Source organism: Pteronotus mesoamericanus, unplaced genomic scaffold (assembly GCF_021234165.1).
Source record: "Pteronotus mesoamericanus isolate MK-2021 breed Mesoamerican mustached bat unplaced genomic scaffold, CSHL_Meso_final contig_220, whole genome shotgun sequence".
NCBI lineage: Eukaryota > Metazoa > Chordata > Mammalia > Chiroptera > Mormoopidae > Pteronotus > Pteronotus mesoamericanus.
The window spans coordinates 8,079,930-8,099,419 of NW_026555091.1; the positions used below are offsets into that span (position 1 = coordinate 8,079,930).

The window sequence follows — 19,490 nt, forward strand, 5'->3', positions numbered from 1 at the left end:
AGGAGGGGCGCCTCTTCCCACGCGGATCACGCTGCAGGCTCAGTCGAACCTGCGTCGTCTCGGCCTTTGATTCCTTGTCCTTTGTGGGTCAGACTTGCTCACTAACCCAAGTCTCCTTTGTTGCTTTGGGTGGGTTAGGAGGAGTGTGAGGACGAAGTTGGGGCAGATCGGGCCCTCTGGTCCCTGGCTGGGGGCCCGCAGCGGGTGCCCCCGCGGGGCCGTGCGACCTCAGCGCCGGGCAGACCGGCTTGGCAAACTTTCGTGCGCTGCCGACAGGAGCTCCTGCTCCAGACCCATTGTTTCCGATTCCCTGGAGGGGGGCGGGGAGGGGGATTCTGCATTTCCAAACGGCCCCCAGGTGCTGCCGGGCAGCAACCCACTGCGAGGCCCTCTGCCCTAGGTATCTGTCGCGTGCATGAAGGTTCGGTGGGGACCCAGGGTCGTCCCGGGAGTCCAGCGACACCGGCCACTCACCGCTCCTCCTGCAACCTCGGTCCTCCCCCGCGGGTCCGCCCACCTCGCCCTCCTCCGGCCGCGCCGCTGCCGGGTGGTTCCCCTCCCGCAGCTCCACCCCGCCTCCTCGCAGCCGCGCCTCGGGCCCCGCCGGCCCCGAAGGCGCGCGCTCCCTCCCCGGGGCGGAGGTCCCGGGAGCAAGCCGGGCGGGGCGCTGCGGCGGGGGCGGCGCTCGGTGGGCGCGGCGGAGCCAGCGGGTGGGGGTGCAGCGCACCTGGCTCCCCAGCCCCTCCCCGCGCGGCCCGGCCCCCGCCTTCCGCGGACGCCTCCAGCCCCAGCCTGGAGGCTGCCGCTGTCCTCCGCCGGCGCGCGTGGGCGGACGATGGGTCAGCGCGGAAAAAGTGAATGAGGACGCCGGCCGCAGCGAGCGCCTGACTCGGCCGGGCCCGCCGGCTCCATGGACGCGCCGTGCGCCACGGCGGCCAAGCCCCCCACCGGGTAAGCGGCCGGACGCCGGGGACGGGGGCGCCGGGGAGGGCGCGGGGCGCCGGGGAGAGCGCCGGACTACGGGTAGGGGCGCAGGGGGCAGCGCCCGCCGCAGGCAGGGCGCCCCCACTCTAAGCGGGGGAGAGGTTGTGTACTTTCTGTGCTCCGGTCGTTGCCCAGGTGACAGTGTCAGGCGGAGGCCCGAGCCCTTTCCGCGCGCGCGCGAGTGTGTGTGTGCGCGCGCGCGCGCGCCCTATCGGGGTCCCCGCGGGCAGAGCGCCCACCGAGCCCCCGGCCACCCTTCGAGCGTCACCCCGGGGGTGGGAAGGCGGTGGAGGCCCGGAGCTCCGACTCCCGCCCGGACCCTGACGTGCCTTGTGTGGCGTCCTGGTGTCGCTCGCCCTCCCTGGGCCGTGGCTCCGGCAGCCAGAGGGGGAGGTTAGGGGACTTGGAAGACTCGGGGACGCTGTCCGGGAGGGTCGTGTAGAGGGCACCGCCTGGAGTTTTTCAGGGCAATCGCCCAGCTCCCCGACTTTGTTTCCCGGGACCCCGGGGCCCCGGGGCAGTGGACAGAGGGCGGGCTGTGACTGGGCTGACGCGGGGACCCTGGCCTTGGACCTAGAGTCAGGGCTGTGGGGCCCCGCCGCTGCCCGTACCTTAATGGTGGCATGTTTCCATCTCACGCCTCGCGTGTGCAGATCGCATGCCACACGCACACTTGACTCGCAGGAAGTGTCACGCTGCTCCTACCGGAGAAGCACCCTGCCCTTTGCCGGGGACGGAGCTGGCCTTACAACCGCGCGCAGCCGGAGCAGGCCGCGCGGCCCGGGTGCAGGGGAGCGCGCAGTCCCTGAGGGCAGGAGCAAATGTCCATGAGTCCGGCAAATGGAATGAGTGGGGCGGCGACACCTGCTCCCCGGGGGCCCCCTTTCCGCTCCAGCAACTGCTCTTGAACCAGGCCGCTTTGGGGACAACTAATCTCTTTTCTCTGCAGTTGTGCTTCACTGACTCACCCTGGCCTGGCCCGTGGGCCTCGGTCACCCAAGTCGGCAGGGGGTTTTCAAATTGGCTTCAAAAACAAAACCAAACCAAACCTCTCCCTTTAATGCCAGGAAACAGTGAGCCAGGTTAGCAAATCAAATAAGGCTGAGGCTGAGGAATGTTGGCAAGAACTTTTTTTTTCGCATTGTACTTAGTGGTGGTTATGTAACTCCCTGCGAACAAACACCCCCCGCCCAGAGGAAACTAGGTGTGGGCATCCCAACGTGCAGGGGAGCCCGTGAGAGGCAGAATAACCTCCGGCGCTGTGCTCCCTCGGGAAACCGAATCACTTTGTCACTCTCACCTCAGCCGTAAAGGTGGAGGGAACTTTTAAGAGGCCAGCAGCACTGAGATGAGAGTGTTTGTGAAGTCAGTTGGTACGTCCTGAGTATGGAAGTGAGATGGTGAACCCCAAGAAGGGCCCTTGCCAGCCCGGGGCTCCCCCCAGGGTGTGGTCCTCGGGGCCTTCCAGGCAGAGGGCGTTCACTGTGAAGAGGATAAAACGTGAAATTGTCACTGTGGGCGCCTCTGGTTCTTGCCCCACGTGCACGTCCCGAGCATCTGATCTGCTTCGCTGAACGTCTTTGCCCAGGAAACAGAGCCCCATGGCTTTTAATTTCTATTATTCCTAATAAGTTCATCGATGGTTATTTGTGTCAGTACCTTCAGGAAGAGCCATCAAGAAAAATCCATGGGCTTCTGTTTTCTCGACAAGAATTGCGTGCTTGATAATAGGGACTTGTGAGTTAAAATCTGGCAAGAGAGCTGGCCCTGGGCTCTTGAAATCTTTTCTGTCACGTGGGTGTATTGCTTGCTACCAGGAGAGACAGGGAGTGAGGTTTCTGGCTCAGGCGCCTGCTTGGTGGCAGTGGGGCTGCTGGTGGCTCCTCAGGGCAACGAGGGTCCCTCCTGTCTGGCACGCTCTCCCGCTGCCCGGGAAGGGGGCTGAGGCGGCCCTGCCCTCCAGGGCTGTGACCGTGGTTTCTCTCGGCTGCGCCCGCGACGCTCCGCCAAGCAGGCGCGTGGCCGGCGATCCACTTCCCGACTGACGTCGTGGCCTTGACGCGTCTTTGTGTAGGAAATGGCTAGTCGGGGACGGTGACGGAAGGCGATGCCACGTCATAAAATCAGCTCTACCGGAGGGGGCCCTTCCCGAGGGCTGCAGGAGGGATGGGGAGACGAGTGGATGCAAATCCGCGGATCGAATGTCTGACTGAATTATTAATAGGTGGCTGATTCGTTATCTTTGCTGAGAACACGAGTATGCATTTTTAGTGGGATCGCAATGATATGTTTTCCTTGGTAATCTTATTAAAACGGTGACGTGTGACTAATTTAACTGCCTGGGGAAATTATGCTTCTAGGAAGGAGGACACATGCAGAAAAACTCACGAGTCAGACTGGATGAGACTTTCAGGAGTTTTCGAGCTCAGCCGAAGGGTGGTGATTGGCAGGGTGCTCTAGACCCCAGGGGCAGGCAGGTCGCCTCTTGAAGTTCTAACACTGAGCTGTGAGAGCCCCCGAGAGCCGCCGATGGAACGCTGGCTCCGTGCCCCCTGCACCGCGTGAGGAGGCGGCAGGGTGCCCGGGGCCTGGCAGGACCCTGGCTGAGCTGTTTTTTATGGAGGAAACGCGTGTGTCCCTGAAGCGGAGGAGCACTCCCCGGGGGAGTGGGGTGTCAGAGCAGCGGGCGCAGTTGGTCGGCAGACGGACCCCAGCGCTGTGCGCCTGTGGAACTCAGCGGAGGTTTGCTCACCGATGCCATCAGAGCCTGAGCTTCCTGAAGATGTAGCGGGCATGCGCTTCTCTAATAATTTAATCCAGTTATTGGAAGAAGGAGCAATTTTTAAAAAATTAATTGAAGTGGGTAACTTGAGCGCACCCACTGAATATTAAGCACAGCAGGCCTGCTACCCTTGGAGCCGAACACAATGACATTTTCTGTTGGCTCTCACAAGCGTTCAAGTGCTAATGGAATATCAACCAGTGTACACCATAATAAAACACTTAAGTAGGTAGCTTTTTAAAAAAGTTTTCTGGGATTTTGGCTAACATATTAGAGAAGGTGTTGACATTCTTTAAAATGACCGCACATATAATGACTTGTTCCATTAAGTTTTTCCCATTTAATTGGAACTATATTTTTAAAAGATGTTACTTTGGAGCTATTCTTTTTTTCTATTAAATTTATTGGGATAACGCCGGTTAGTAACATTATGTAAATGAGGCATTCTTTATGTTGACAGTTCACCTAAGAGTGCAGAAGTTGCATCTTGTTCAGTGTAAAGTAGAAAGTAGGCCTAGGAATTTTATGACTGTATAATTATAATTTTTCTTAATAAAGCAGAGGAGTCAGGCATGTCCCCGTCACAATATCAAATACTCTCAGAGCACTGGGCATGCACCCCGGTGGCCGTGGCGGTGTGAGCACGCAGCGACGCAAGCACGATGGCGTTTGTGCAGCGCCGGGCCCTGCAGCCGCCGCGCCCTCTGCCCTCCCAGCACCCCGGCCAAGGGACAGCCCCCCACGCAGAGCCCGGCGCGGTGGCCTCTTTAATTTGGGCTCTGGGAAGTGAAGTCATAAAAGCGGCGTGCACTCGAGACCGCTGCCATAATTATGAAGAAAACCAGGTTACAGCCTGTGTCTACAGACCATAATAAGTAGTTTAGGTTTCTAGGCCTTTTTGTGCTTTGTTATTACCTCGATCATTAAACCTAATTTTAAGATTGATCAGAAACCTTAAAAAGGGAGCGGGAAGGTTTGATAATAAAGGTGTTTGGGTTGAAGATGTGCAGACTTAACGTACAGGGACGCTTGGTTCTGATTGAGACCGAAACGGACTGACATGTGTGGTAGCGAGCGAGTGTTTTATTACACGCGGCTCCGTTCTCTCCCCACCACGGTTAATTACGGGGTCTGCGGAGTTGGTGTGTTGGTTAATTGTAGTTACACGTTTTCAGTTACTTTATTCTGTCACAGAACATAGATTTGAGAGAGAGAGAGAGAGATGCTTTTATGTATCTTCATCTTTGTGCCTTTTCTCTCCTTGAACTATTTAGCACAGCCTCGTATTGATTGTATTGCTACAGCGATAATGCGCCTTTTTGACCGATCTTAAAGTTCAGCCCCACGCCCTCCCACTTCCCACCTTCGCCTCCGCGCTGTCCCCGCGCCCCGAGTGTGCCCCGCTCAGGGCCACGTGCTGGCCTCCAGCGCCTGCACGGGGGTGGGGGGCGGGGGGGTGGCAGCGCTGTGCCGCCTCTTTCCCTTCATGTGTCTCCAGGTATTTAGGTGTCGCCTGCCTCTCCCTGCTGTCCTGTTACACTTCCTCCTCAGGTGTGATTTATGGGGTTTCACTTGCTTTTGAAAAAGCTAGTGAGGGTGACTCTTCCCTAGACCCGGGGGGGCTGACGCCGCCCTGCCTCGCTGTGCTGTGCGCGCCGCGTCCCCAGCGGAGTCTGCGCTCCTCCCTCCTGGCTCCCCTCCGCCCGCCCCTGGAGCGAGCCGCCCTCCCAGTGGGGTGGCCGTCTGCAGCCCCAGGGTCCACAGGTTTCCATCTGCCTCCTACAGGGCCAGCCCCAGTAGAATGCATCCCACAGCTAAATCCATTTCCATTTACAAAGAAAAAGAAAAGAAAAAGGGAAAGCTTCTCAAGCAGCCGGCCGTGAAGAGAGTTTATTCAGTTGCCGGGGACCAGGCGGGTTCCCCGACCGCAGGCCAGTCTGCAGCCCCGCCCTCCTGCACCGCCCCCTGGCGCCTGAGGCCCTGACAGCCTTAGCTCAATCCTTGCCGTCCCCGTCCTCTCTCCCCACAGGCTTGTCTGACACAATCCCCAAGGATGAGCCAGGCCCCGCATGGTCCCGGTTCATGACCTCCTCCTTTCCCCTCAGCTCGTGGCCGGAGAACCCGTAGAGGAGCCGTTCTTTTGGTTAGGGGCATTTCCCCCTGTCCTCTGTCTATGTAGCAGGTGTTACTGCCTCCTACTGCGTGCGAGGGAGGGCAGCGGCGTCCTGGGCTGGGTGGGGCAGCTGTCCCCAACCCCAGATGCCTTCTGCTGGATCACTAATCCTGTTTGACTTTCTGCAATCCAGCCAGACCTGGGCAGGCCTAGCGGAAGGAACGCAGGCTCAGGAACAGGAAACCCCGGGCCCTGCCTGAGCCGCGTGGACTCCCTCTCCCTCCTGAGTGTGGTTCTCTGTTTCATTTCTCAGCTCCATCCTGTGCTCCATGGTGCCCGCACCGCTTTGCCGCCCACCCACCGTGGGCAAAGGCTCGGTTCCTCCCTGTCCCCGTCTTACGCCCGCCACTGGAAGTCTTGGGGAAGCAGGCACCGAAAAGAGGGGGAGCTTCCGCCCTCTTTGCTGAGAGGGTCCTGTTTCTAACCCTCTGTGGGGATGGAAGCGGGGGGCAGCCTGGCAGGTGACCTGGCTCCAATTCCTAGCACCAGGGCCTGGGAGAGCCCAGGTTTCCTGGGAGTGGGGGCCCCCGGCAGGCCCTGCTGGAATGCTTGTCCTGGGGGGGCTCTGGGCGGAGCTCACAGAAGCCGTGCAGGGCTCACCGCGCGGCCGTGGTGGTCATCCCAGCACACAAGCCTGACGCCCGGGGCGCGGTTTCCCAAGTCCCTTTTCCTAGAGCTACTGTCTGCCTCGTGCAGGGAGCCAGGGTGTCACGCAGCTGTTTTTCAATCACCCAGGACCTTTCCCAGCCACATTGTTCTGAAGCCAGAGTCACTTAGGGAGCATCGGCAGGGCTGCTTCCTGTGCAGGGGCCCCGATGCCCCCCGCTGGGCCACCCCCACGTGGGCGGGTCTCCAGATGCGTTCGCTCCTGCGGCCGTAGGTGGAATGTCTCGTTTGAAGGGTGCACGCCAGGCGCGGGGGGACAGGTGGGGGACAGGCCCGGAATGCGTGGGCGAGTCGCTGTGGCCCAGCACATCCCGCCGTCTCTCCCTTCCCAGCCAGCTCACGGCCGCGGCCGAGCGGTGGGTCGGGAGCCCCCCGGAGCCTCTCTGTTGGCCTGGGTGGTGACTCTGCTCGCTGGCCCTGGGGCCCAGAGAGGTAATGACAGCCCGGAGCCCTGGTGGGCCTCCAAGGGGCGCTGCCTCGGCCTGGGGACCCCCAGACCCGGCTCACACACTGCCGATGGTGTTCGCCATGGGCCACGGAGCCAGGCCCGGGCTGCGCTGGGAGAGACTCCCCGGTGACCCTGCGATGACGTCACCCTGCGGGTGGGTGGGCTCCTGGACAGGGGGCTTTGGAGGGCTGGTGTCCTCGTCGCCGGCCCCCGGCGGGGAGGAGCTGCAGGGGGGAGGGCCCGGGCGTGGCCCGGCAGAGCCGCCCACGCCCTGGGGTCCGGGCTTGCGCCCTGGGGTCCGGGCTTGCGTTTGTTCTCTGCTCGGCGCCGGGGGCCACGGAGGGGAACCGCTCACCGTGTCGGCAAGGACAGCCCGCTGGGCACCCCGCGGGGGCTGTCCATGTCCCGAAGGCCTGGTGTTCGTGTGCCCTTTCTCCCCCGGGGCCGAGGCAAGCGAAACATCTCGCCATCTATTTCCCACATTTTTTTCTTTTTTACAACTTGTTTGAAGAATGGTTTCCTTATCTTATGATGTCTTCCTTACCCCGTGTGGCACCCTCTCCCAACACAGGTACCGGATTGTCACACACGTGCCCGAGGAGTCGGGAGACTACACCTTTTGTCTCTTTATTTTAACTGTCGGTCTGAGGAAAACATGTCTCTTGAGATGAAGAATCTCAGTGGCAACCCCCAAGGAAAGTCCTATGTTTGGAATGTTTTCTTGATGTTCATGTCTCATTTTCTGAGTTTAAAATTAGACAGTGTTCTCAGGTCAGGGTTTAGACTTTAACTGGGGTTAATGGGAAGTGATGGGCGACTTGTTTTTAACCCGGGCAGGTTTGGATACATAGTTGGGGGGGAGGGGGCGGGGTGTGCTCACCTTCCCAGCATTTTGGCTTCGAGAGGGGGGTGTTCTTACAATGCTAAGTAGTCACAGGCATCAACACATGTGTCTGTTAATTTTGGACATGCAAAGGTGACGTAGGGCGAGGAAAAAGAGATTTCCCCCGAGTGTTACTGGTGACCCTTTTCTTCCAACAAAGGGAGGCAGGGGCCACCCCTTGCTCCGCATGAGGGTCCCGGCAGTGATGGGCTGGGGGGTCCGCCAGGGACGGGAGGGGTTGCAGCTGTCCCGCCACCTGTGGGTGACGGTGTTGACAGAAGGAACAGTGGGCGGAAAGACAGGCCTTCACGTCCAGCCTCTCCCCTTAACACCGAGTGACGTCTTCGTCCTCAGGCCCCTCGGGCAAGGCGGACGAGCTGGCAACAGCCGGCGACGGCGTCTGAGGGGAGGACCCTGCTCCGAACCGGCCTGCCCCGCGTCCTTGCCCGGCGCCCTGTTCCCGTGAAAGACGGGGGAAGAGGGGTGTCTGAGCTCAGCGCCGCGCGCAGCGGTCGGTCGCCCAGCGTTGTGCCCGCCGCTCTGCAGACCGTTTGCAGCAAAAGAACATCATGGGATGGTTCCCTGAAAACCCGCGCTGGGCAGTGAGATGAAATGCTGGGAAGGGTGTCAGGAAAGGGCGCTGGCCCCGCGGGGTGGCTCAGAGGCCGTCCGCACTCCCCCTCCAGCGGGGCGGGCGGGCGACCCCGTTCTGGTCGGTTTGTCTGCGCTGTCACGGGGGACACACAGGATCTCGGTCAGTCCCCCGCCCCGAGCACATCAGCTGGATCGAAATCGTGTTCGGTATTTGTGGCTTGGACAGGCTTCTTCTTGACCCTGATTTTTACTAAAGGGAGGTCATTACGATGCAGAGATTGAGTTTGTCTCTGCCCATGGCTCCTGCAGCCTGGGATGGGGTTCCACGCCCACCTGCCCCCCCCCACCCACCTGCCACCCCCACCTACCACCCCAGCCTCCTACCCACCTGCCATACACATGGAAGCATTTCCCCACGTTGGCCTCGGAAGTGAATTTGGACTGTGGACTCTCCAGTCCCCGTTTGACTATGTCTCACGCCTCCAGGTTGTATAAAAGGGTCTAAAACGTTTCTAAAAGTGTAGCCTAAAAGTTTGTCCTGTTCCAAACCTTTTAACGAGGCCCAGGGGCACGTGAGTTTATCTTCGCCCCTTAGAACGCTCCAGCGTGTGGGTGCAGGGCCCGCGGCCGTGCCGGGAATGCTAGCTCGTTCCTGAGGGCGCGGCCCCAAGTGCTGTGTGGCTGCCGCATCGCGTCAGGGAAGCGGAGCCAACCCCGGGGCGCACGCCAGAGAGTGAGTCACCCGCCGGCCCGGGGGCGGCAGGCGGCGATGCCCGTGGCACTCAGATCCCCGAGCTTTCCGCCCGGCTGATGCCACATCTTCCTTAAAAACAGCCATGGCCTGTCGCTCTGGGGGTCACGGCGAGCGCAAGTGAAGGTCACTCTTAGCACCAGGACGGAGGCGCTTCGGGGAACACGTGGACCCCACGGCAGGGCCGGGGAGGGGCCTTCCACTTGCTCGCTTGCGTGTCAGCACCGAACGGGGCGAACGTGGACAGAGGCTGGCAAGAGGCTCTCCCAGGACTCGGCCCTCCCGCCCTCCCTCCAGCAGGGGAGGGGCGGGCGGGAGCGGGACCAGCATGCCAGATGGGGGCGCTCTGAGGGGCCGCAGAGCGCTCGGCCAGCGCGGGCGGAGCAGGGGCGCCGGGGGTGCCGCACCGCTCCCCAGGTCGCGGTGGAGCTGGCCGGGCCAGGCTCCTGCTTTTGAGATTTTGACAAGGCTCGCGGGAAATTCACAGGTGGTTCTGAGAAGGTGGAGACTTGAACAACATCAGTTCTTTCAACCTGTGACCGTGGGTGGGTCTTCATTTCCTTGTGTCCTCTTCCCCGGGGGCTCTCGATAAAGACACGTCTCAGCCCCCCCCCAGGGTCCTGATTCGGCTGGGCTGGGACTCAGCCAGCGTGGCTTACAGGTGCCCTGGGTGACCTGCTGTCCCGTCCCGGCTAAAGATGACCTGGTCACTCATCTGTCCCATCAAGGTGTGTCCACCCAGCAGGGCCTTGAGTGAACTATGTGGAGACAGACATTGTCCTGGCTTCTGGGAGGCCAGTCTGGGCATTGGGCTTGGTCTGAAGGAACTTCAGGCGTGGGGCACGTTGTTCTCTGTTACCAAAACTCCCTCCTCAGAGGCCTCTGTGTGTGTGCGCTTTAGCGCGCTTCCCTGGCTTCAGCACGTGGCTCTGGGGAAAGGCGGGCAGGCCCCGGTGGGCATCAGGCGCGCCTCTGTCCCCGGCACTGACCGTGAGGGGCTGCGCCTGGGCCAGCCAGACACAGCTGCTCTGGAAACACTTGCACAGCCGTTTGTCTAGAAAATCAACTGATTGAAAAAGACAGGAAAAATTCAACCTCTGTAAAAGGGTGCTTTGGTGAAAAAATGACATCAAAGAAAGAAAGTAAAGCCAAGCTTAATCCTTTATTTGCCCTCATTTAATCATCGTCTAGCCTTTGAAGATAAGCTCTGAATTAAAGTCATCTGTGTATGACCATTTCTATGTTCCTTTTTTATCACATTTTCTTCCATGTTATGGGTGTTTAAGAGTAAAATGGTCCATTTTTACCGGTATAGAACCCTTTTAAGTTGCATTCATTTAATTAGCTATCATTTTTTTCAAAACACAAAAGTTCATTAAAATGCACCTGTGTGCTGGCGTCCTGGGTGTGGGCACCTTGTGCCTGACCTGGCAGAGCCCCCGTGGACAAGCAAGGACAGGTCTGCAAACAAGTACCCTGAGCGGAGCCGCCGGTGAGGCGTGCGCAGGGCGCCCCAGGAACGCCCAGGGAGGGAGGGCGGCCAGGCCTGCTGGCAGGGAGGGGCCGAGGTCCGCCCGGGTTATTTTTATGGAAGACCTTCTCAGAAAGAAGCTCTGCTGAAGCAGTTCTCAAATATGACAGCCCTCCAGGAGCCCGGGGCCGCCCGGCAGAGGGGCTGGGAAGGCGGCGCCGAGATCAGCTCTCGGGAATAGGCACCCAGGGCTTCACTCGACGGGTATTCCCTTTTCCCTAATAACCAGAAAGGGGCGTAAAGAGGTGCAGACAAGTGCAGAAGCTAAGTTTCCACGAGGCTGTCAGCATGGGACGCGTTTCAGAAGAGCTGACAATTGAGGAGACAGATGGGGGACCCATCCGTGGCCGCGGGGACGGGTCTGGGACACAGGGTCCGTGCAGACCTGCACAAAGCCGGCAGCGCTTGCGGTTAAGGAAGGATGGGGTCGGACGGCCCCGGTGTGTGTTGTCACCGCCTGGTCACCAGGGTGTCACATGTGCTTTGTCGGCGGGCCCTGACCTTGCCTGGAAGTCCCTGTCCACGCTGACGGGGCGGGACGGCAGTGACTGCACATACCACCTGCACTCACGGGGGTCTGTCTCCCTCTGTAGCTAATGGGGCAGCATTTTTAAAAAAGAAATAAATCCAACAGCTGGAACAAGTGATAATGGCGAAAACTTTTAATTCTGTATCAACGGAGCAGAGGCCACGGGCGAGCACAGCGTTCGGTCTCGGGTGGACGCCGACATCTGTGGGTGCCCCTGGGCTCGTGAGATCCGGGGGAGAGACACGTTCACCCATCACTTAGACAAAGCGAGGACTAAATGACCGGCGGAGGCTTTGGCCATTGCTGTCTACACAGGGACCATGGCCGCATGCTGAGGACACCGCGCGGCCGGGCGCCCATAAGGTGCCGGCATGGCTGGTCCCGTAGCCAGCACCCTGCCGGCTCTTGCTCTCGAATGCACGCAGTCACGCCCGTCTCCTCGGGGACTTGGAGAGGACCCTCTTAGCGTATTCTTTTTTCTCTGCCTGACGGAGGGGGCGCGCTGAAGTTTGCACCTGCCAGTGGAGGCGCGTTCTGTACCAAAGCCGAGACATGCAGGCAGATGAGAGTTGACTGAAGTTTACACTTTTGAAACTGTCACCCGTGAAGATTCACTCTGGTCTGGCCCAGAGGCTTCCTGGCGCCTCTCTGTAACCTCTCTCTCCATCACCTGTGCCTGTCCCTGTAGGTGACTCCACTTTTCTAGAGTCGTCTCTAAGTGGCACTGTGCGTAGCACACACTCTTTCTGTGAACACACCCCCCTCACCCACGTACTGCCTCTCCAGTTCAACCGGACCGAGCAACCAGCCCACGTTGCCACGGTTCCTGTGCACGCGTCATCTTGCAGCACTTTCTCGGGGCAGCTCCGTCTGTTGTCCCCCACGGCCTAATTCCCCTGCCCCTCCTGTGTCCCCAAGGCCTGGGCATGGGGCCTGAGTCCAGGGCGGCTCATGGAACCAGAACAGAAAGCTGGGCCGAGCGAGCAGAGCTCCGGCCAGGAAGGCGGCCTGCCTGCGGCCACGGCGCCGCCTCCGCATATGCGCTTCTGCGGGGCTGCGCAGCAGGGCGACGCTGCTTTCCACGGCTCCCGTCGTCACGTGGGACGAGTGCCGGGTCCTCGGAGGAGACCTCGTTTTCCTGGCACTGAGAGGGACGAATTACTCGCGTGCGTTTGTTCCGGTCGCTGCTGCCCACATGCAGCCTGTGGCTTGCTGGGAATGTTCACGTCTGTCCACCCCCAGAAAGAAGGCCAGGAAGGGGCCACCCGTGGCTGATGGGGCTCTCATTTGAAAGCAGAGCCCAGCAGCTGTGCCTAAACGGGGACCTCTCGGCAAACCACACTCCCGGAAAAGCCTCGGGGCAAAGCCGCCGGCCTCTGCGTGGCTCGGCACTGCGGCCACTGAGCCAGGCCTTGGAAAGGAGCTCCTGGCATCCTCTTTCACCCCACCAGACTGAGACTGTCCCCCTCCAATCAGAGCTGTGCTGCTATATCCTCATTAGCATCTTGACAGGCCAATCAGAGCAGCTCCGTTCCAACCAATCAGGACAGTGCTTGTTGGGCCAATCACACTGTGAGGATTTGGAGTCCTCATTTGCATGAGGACTGGCCAATTAAAGGCCAGAGGCGGAGACTGCCGTTTCTCTGTCTGCTCCTGTCTGGGCCGGGGAGCGCCTTTCCCCTCTGCAGGGAAGCCTGGAGCTTGCATTGCCGGGGGGTGGGGGCGGGGGAGTGGACTGAGACATTGAGGAGGAGGACGCCTGGTTGGAGCAGGGCCGTCTAGCCAGAGAGCTGTTCGCACTGAATAAAGATCCCTTCTGTCACTACATCCCAAATCAGAGATTCCCGGTGGTGCCGATTCGGTGGCAACTGCCATCAGTTGACCCTTCGAACGGACAAACGCTCGCACACCTACTCAGTGTGGAGCATGGCACGAGTGGCTGGGAGGGTGGGAGGGGCCGGGTCGCGACGGGCCCGCGGCCCAGGCCGCGCTGGAGAGGCGGGGCCGGGGCCGCGCTCCTGCGTCTGGGGGAACGAAGGGCCGCTCGCCCGCGCCTGCGGAAGGAAGGCCCGGCGCGCCCTTGGCACAGCCTGGGTCTCAGCCTGGGGTTTTACAGTTCTTTGGATACTGCGGCTACAACGCCTTGGTCGCATATGTGATTGGCACATACTTTTCTCCCCGCCTGTAGGTTGTCTCTTTGCTCTTTTAACTGTCTTAGAAAAGTAGAAGCTTTTAATTGTCGGGGAGCCCCCTATTGTTTGCACTTCAGGCTGCAGACGTGCTTTGGGGGCGGGCTTGAGAACTCCTCCCTGACCCCAGGCTCTGAAGGTTCTCTCCGGGTCCCACTTTTCCACCTACCGCTACAACTAAGCTTAAGTTAACTGTCATACAAGCTGTGAGACGTAGATCAAAGTTCGTCTTCTCCTCCTACGCCTCTTAGTTACTTCTTCTCTCTCTTTGGTTGAATTAGTTTCTTCCATACGTTTCTTGGGCTGTATTTCTTATTAGCATTATCTGGGTTTCGTAGCTGCTTTGAAAGGCATTAAAACATCCCAGTTGAATTTCACATCTGGAATGCGCGTGGTGCCTTTCACGTACCTGAATTGTGTGGACTCCCAGTCAGCCCGTGGGTTTTTAACCAGCTACGCCCAACGGTGATTAGCCTCTCGGCGCTGGGCTGGCACGCGGGTGGGGCCTGCTAGTAACCTGAGAGTGGCAACAGCTGTGCCGGCCCCCACAGGGCCGCAAGTGTCCCGGAGGCCAGCGCCCGCCGGCCGCATGGTGCGTGGGCGCAGGGGTTGGTCAGAGCGGGCGTAGGAAGAGTCAGCACACTCAGCCTGAGCCGCTGCTTGGCTATTTCTATAATGGCCCGTTACCTGCACGTTGAAATCCTGTCGACAAACAGACCTCTGCACGCGTAGGATTTTCCCTGCGTCTAGATCACAGCTGTCGTTCGTTTTATTAGACGCGTTGCCGTTGCCTGCAGAGGCACAGCTCAGGGAAGGGGCCGGTGGCAGCTCGGCTGGCGCCGGAGCCTGTGATCACGGACCTGTTCTAAATATAGCGCCTTGTCTCGGTGTGGCTGGAGGGAGGGGACGCGAGTGGCCATACATGGGAGTGGCGCTGGTCCCCGAGCTCTGGCTGCGCCGCCCTCGGGTCCAGGTCTCATTCAGTTAATCTCCGGATCAGATTCACCCTGTTTGTGAGCAAGCGTGTGGGAGTTTCTGTGAATGTGGAGCTTCTAAATTTATGTATCATGCGATAGGGCATTGCCGCGCTAGTATTTGCGGCGCTGGCACGCAAGGTCGGCCACCGTGTTTGAGTCCAGAGATGAGATTGTCCTTCAGGCATCCCCACGGACCACGCTTCTCGCGCGTGTCTCCCTGTTGCCTCGCGGGTGGGTACAGAGCGGAGATCAGCAAGTAACACCAACTGGTCTGCTCTGTGCCGTAGACCAGTGCGTCCTCTCTCACGTGGGAACTTGGAAGATACAGGACGTCCCTGAGGAATTGCCGGCCACCCGTGGGTGGTGACCGTCTCAGTTACGGGGTCGCTCGCCTCGTCACTGTTCTGAGGGGGTGAAGGTAAAATAGCCACCTGCTGCGGGGTTCCGTGTGGCGTTCTCCTGGGACAGGCGAGAGCAGCTGTGCCTGAGGGCCAGCCATCCGCTGGGAGGGAACGTGGCCGCTGCGTCAGGTGGAGCCATGTGCCCCGCTTGCCTCTGCGGGGGGCTGCTGGGCTGCGTCCAGGACAGAGGCCCTCCCGGCTCGGCCTGGTTGCCTGGGCACCCGGGACGTGCTGCGGCCACCCCAGCCCCGCCCCCCGGGGCCCACTGCCCTGCCTGACTCCCTGACAGTCCCGTCTTCCTCTTTGCTTGTCCCCCGGTCCCCTCGCCCTGATGTGCTGAAGCACAGACTTGTCCCAGGTACCTCAGGAACCAGTCCACACCACGGTCCCCTTCGCAGAAGGTGCTGGACAAAGTGGGGTCTGAGAGGCAAAGGCAGGTCCCGCGCCCTGGCCACCCACGTGAGTCACCGCACTTGGGCACCTCCGCCCACCCCCTGTCCCGCGACCCCAGGAGAATCACAGCAGGACATAGGGTGCCGCCGCCTCTCGCTGCCTGGGGACCCTGGTCCCCGCACGGCGATGACTTTGAATGAGTAAAGGAGCATCTTGTCACAAGTTTGGGACATGCCCACCCGGACCTGTGAGTGCTGATCGGAACAGACTCCCTAGACTCCCTGCTTTGCTGGCAGGAAAGGAGGCGCCTGTCTTTGGAACCCAGGGCCCGTCCTCCCTTACGAGCCCCCTGACGTCGCTGGATGGCAGCCTCCTCAAACAACACGCTTCCCGCATTTATTGCTGTCGCTCCACTTTCATGCGTGGAAACCAAAGGGTGTTTCCTGGGAAAACAGACAGGCTCCCTGCCCTTGAAGAGGAAATAAGGAGGCCGGGAGGGCTTCTTTATTGAAGCAGAGACACCCACAAACCCCACTGGGGGCTGATAAAAGGAGACAGGATTGGGGACAACATGAAGCCACAAAATGTAGTCAGCGTCAAAACCACTGTCCTCGGAAAATGCGAGAAATGCATTTTCCTTCCCCTGGGAGGTGGCAGCAGGGACGTCCTCGCTGCTGGGTGACTGTTCTTCACTCCATCCGGGCCAGGTGGCGAGGCCTGAGGAATCTGGGGGCCTCTGGCTGACAGAGGGTACTGGGGACCACGCCCCTCTGCCCGGAATGGCAGAAGCAGCCGTAGGAGATTTGTACCTGAACGGTGTGGCCTGGTTCCAATAACACTTTTTCTCCGAACGCTGCCATTGGAATTCCACGTGATGTCATGCCAGAAATCGCCGTCGGAGGCTTCCTTCTCCCGACCCTTTTAAAACTGTAGACGCCGTTCTCAGCTGCGCAGCGGCTGGTGGACCGGAGGGGGCCAGGCACGCCCACTGTTTACGCTTCGTCTTAGCGCAACGGCTGCTGGACATCGCAGTCCCCGGACGCAAGGTGAGGCAGCACGTGCGTGTGGCGGGGGTGGGCTGAGGTTCTCGCACAGGCGGGACCTGGAGTAAAGACCACCCCCTGTCCCCCCGCCATCAAGGGCTCACGCCCCTGCTGCCCAAATCACCATGCGCTTTGCATGTCCAGAAGTCAGAATCTACTAGGGAATCTGCGTTTTCCAGAAGCTCTCCCACTGGGCACTCTGTGCACCAGTGCTCGTGAACCCACGCACGGACCTCCAGCGCCGGCCTGAGCCGGATCTGACGGGCCGTCCCACAGAGTCCCCGGGAGCCGGGGCTCCGTGGGGCCAAGGACAAGCAGCATTCAGCAGAGGCATGTCCACATTCCTTAGCTAATGAGCTGCCACAGCACTTCTATAAAAATAATTAAATATAACAAAAAAAGAGTGAGATTTTGTCACCGTACGTACTTGCATATTTTTCAAATCTGATATTCTTAGGGCTCTTTTTTTGCTTTAAGTTGAACAATACAATGCGTTTTAGGCACCTAGTACACACTGAGGGAATCGCTGTGAGATCCGTCTTGGTGAGAAAGTTCTTGGGCTCTCAGACCTCCGTCGGTGTGACTTCCGTTGCTGTATTTATTCTTTCCCCTTTCAGTGCCCTGTTTTCTTTAGAAACGTGCTCCTCCCAGCTTTCGTCTCGTGATGGGCTCTGACAGTGGCGACTACATTTACACCAGCATGTCATTTTCTCCCAGGAACATGCGTGTCTGCGTTTTCTCTGCTTCCCCCAACCCAAAGCATTTTCTCTCCTCAAAACGAGTCAAGGACCAGCCAGCCAGCTGTCCCTGTCCCCTGGCCCGCTCTTCCCCACGAGGCCCCGAGAACAGTGCCTGGCGCACAGTAGGCACGTAATAAACGTGTGACTGAATGAGCACATTGAGGAAATTCAGGCCTCTAACCAAGAATGTGCGTCTTTGGAGGAAACCTCGTTTTGAAGTCTTCCTTAAACGGAACCACTGCTGTTCACTGCCGGCCCTGCGTTGTGCCGTGTTTGCGTTGTATAAAGAAGCCTTTCTAGGGTCAATGTTTTCTCTTCCCCCTCTTGTGAAAAGGGTGCATTTTATTTTGCTCCCAGCGAGCTGTGTGCGCTCAGACGGGCGCCCGGAGCCTGCTGCCGCCGCAGGTTGTGCTTGGCAAGGAGCGCGCCTAAGACAACACAGGTGCTCGGCAGCCGGCTGCGGAGGTGCCCGGGCGGCTTCGGGGGGAAGCGCGCACACTGGAGGCTTTTTGGCCTCTCTGTTTTCCCAGCGCGTTGACTTGATTAAGTCCAGACGGCGGAGGAGAAGCCACACAATGGGGGCTTCTGACAAGCCCCAGTGTCCCGGCGCCCCAGCTGTGCCCTCGCCGAGGGCTCCTTCGGTGCCCACTCCCGCCACCATCTCGTTGCGGCAACAGGGTGCACTTTGTTTCTCCACCAGAGGTCCTTTGATGGGGGAGTTGGCATAACTGTGAGCATTAGTTTTCTAATTGAAACTCTGAGCCAACGAATGGAGAGCGTCTACAAAGAAACTATGAAAAAACCCCTCATTCCCTTTCCTGACCCTGGTTTTCACAAAGTCAGGGATGACGGGGGTGAGTGAGCTCGAGTCACGGTTTGTCTGTTGCCGTGGAAGAGACCAGGGCGCCCTGGGCGGACCCCGCGCCGCTGCGGCCGGGCTCGGCGGCCACAGGTTCCGACGCACCCTCCACGTCGGGCGTGTGCTACGCCTTCTCCTTTGGTCAGATAAGGGCTCTGTGTGGTGGCTGTGTCTTGTCCCTCCTGTCCCACAGGAGCCGACCGTGACACCCTGGCTTCCCTGAGGGACACACCTCTCTCCCCGATCTTGAGGCCGCTGACGTCAGACACAAGGCAGGGCCCGGCTGTGAGGATAAAGTGTCCCTTCTGCCCGAGACGCTCCTTGGAGGCATGGCTTTCTAGGCCCTGTCGGAAGGCCACCGAACGACGAGCTGGTCACACAGCTGCAGGCGCTGGGGGCCTGCTGTCTCCCATCGCTCCCCTTACCCCACTGCCACCCCGGCCGCCCCAGGATGGCAGGGCAGCGGAAGGGCTGGCACGTGACCTCAGGCCCCGTTTCCCCGGGAACCTGAGTGAGGTGGCTCGTGTTCCCCGTCCCTCCCCTGCAGAGCGGGCCGGTGTGCGCCTGCGGGCGCGGCTCTGGGGGTCCCGTCGCCCCCACGCAGGTAGCTCCTCACACGGGGCGGACACTTAGCAGCTCGGGACTCCTGTTACCGTGTCTGAGCGTCAGGTGAAAGGGTGGAAGGGAAGACCCTCCGGGGGGAGTGGCGGTGCTGTTGTACACACGCCGTTGGCACGCGTGAAGGGCGTGTCGTCCGACAGAGGACTGCCCCCGGGCAGTGGGTGAGGGACCAGCTGCCCTCTCCCAGCAGACAGGCGCACCGGGCACCACTTCCTCCCGCCCAGCTCTGGGACGCCTGTCCGGAGCCCTGTCCCCGGCCCCAGGCTGTCTGTCCCCCCAGGGGATGGTGCAGGTTTCCTTGTCGAGGAAGAGAAGGCAGGAGCGGCCTGGGAGGGAGGGCACAAGGGACCCAGCACACAGCCCTGGACACCCCCTGGGAAGGAGGGCACACGCCGGGCCCCAGCCGCTGCCGCGTGCTCGGCGGGGGCGGGCCCCAGAGCAGCGGCATGTGCCCCCCTGTGCCTGCCCCCCTGGCCTGCGCCTCGGCCTGGGGGAGGGACCGTTTGCTTTTGCGTTGCCCTTTCCAAACTTTCGCCTTCGCGTAATTTCTGCCGCATCACAATGCATAGTGCGATACTACGGTTCATGAGAAGTACAGAGTCGGCCGTTCAGGAGACCGAGGTGTATCCCTCACAGGTTTTGCTCTCCCGGGCCTGCCACCGCTACCGTGTGGGGAGCCTTGGAGGCGTCTGGTCGCGCGCAGGGGGCGGCCTTGGGAGGCACGGAAGGACGGGTTGGAGGAAAGCCGGTTTCGAACGCAGCCCCGCCACACTCTTGCCCTCCCCAGGGTGGGCGGTGAGGGCGCAGCCCCGCGCTGGTCCCCGCCACGGGCCTGCAGAGCCTTTGCAGCCAGGGCAGCGATGCACACACTCCTGGCCTCGGGGAGGTGCTGCGAGCCCACACCTGGGGGCGCGGGACTGTCCAGG

The 19,490-nt window shown here is 60.3% G+C and overlaps 1 protein-coding gene across 3 annotated transcripts in view; it reads left to right on the top strand.

The window, feature by feature from the left end:
- The first annotated feature begins 588 nt into the window (after positions 1–588).
- The window catches only part of COBL (cordon-bleu WH2 repeat protein), a 129,760-nt gene continuing 110,858 nt past the window's right edge, over positions 589–19,490 (top strand). For all 3 annotated transcript variants that reach the window (XM_054571376.1, XM_054571377.1, XM_054571378.1), the window contains exon 1: positions 589–951. In XM_054571376.1, the coding sequence (XP_054427351.1) occupies positions 911–951 (41 nt within the window). In that variant the 5' untranslated portion in view covers positions 589–910. The remainder of the gene's footprint in view (positions 952–19,490) is intronic.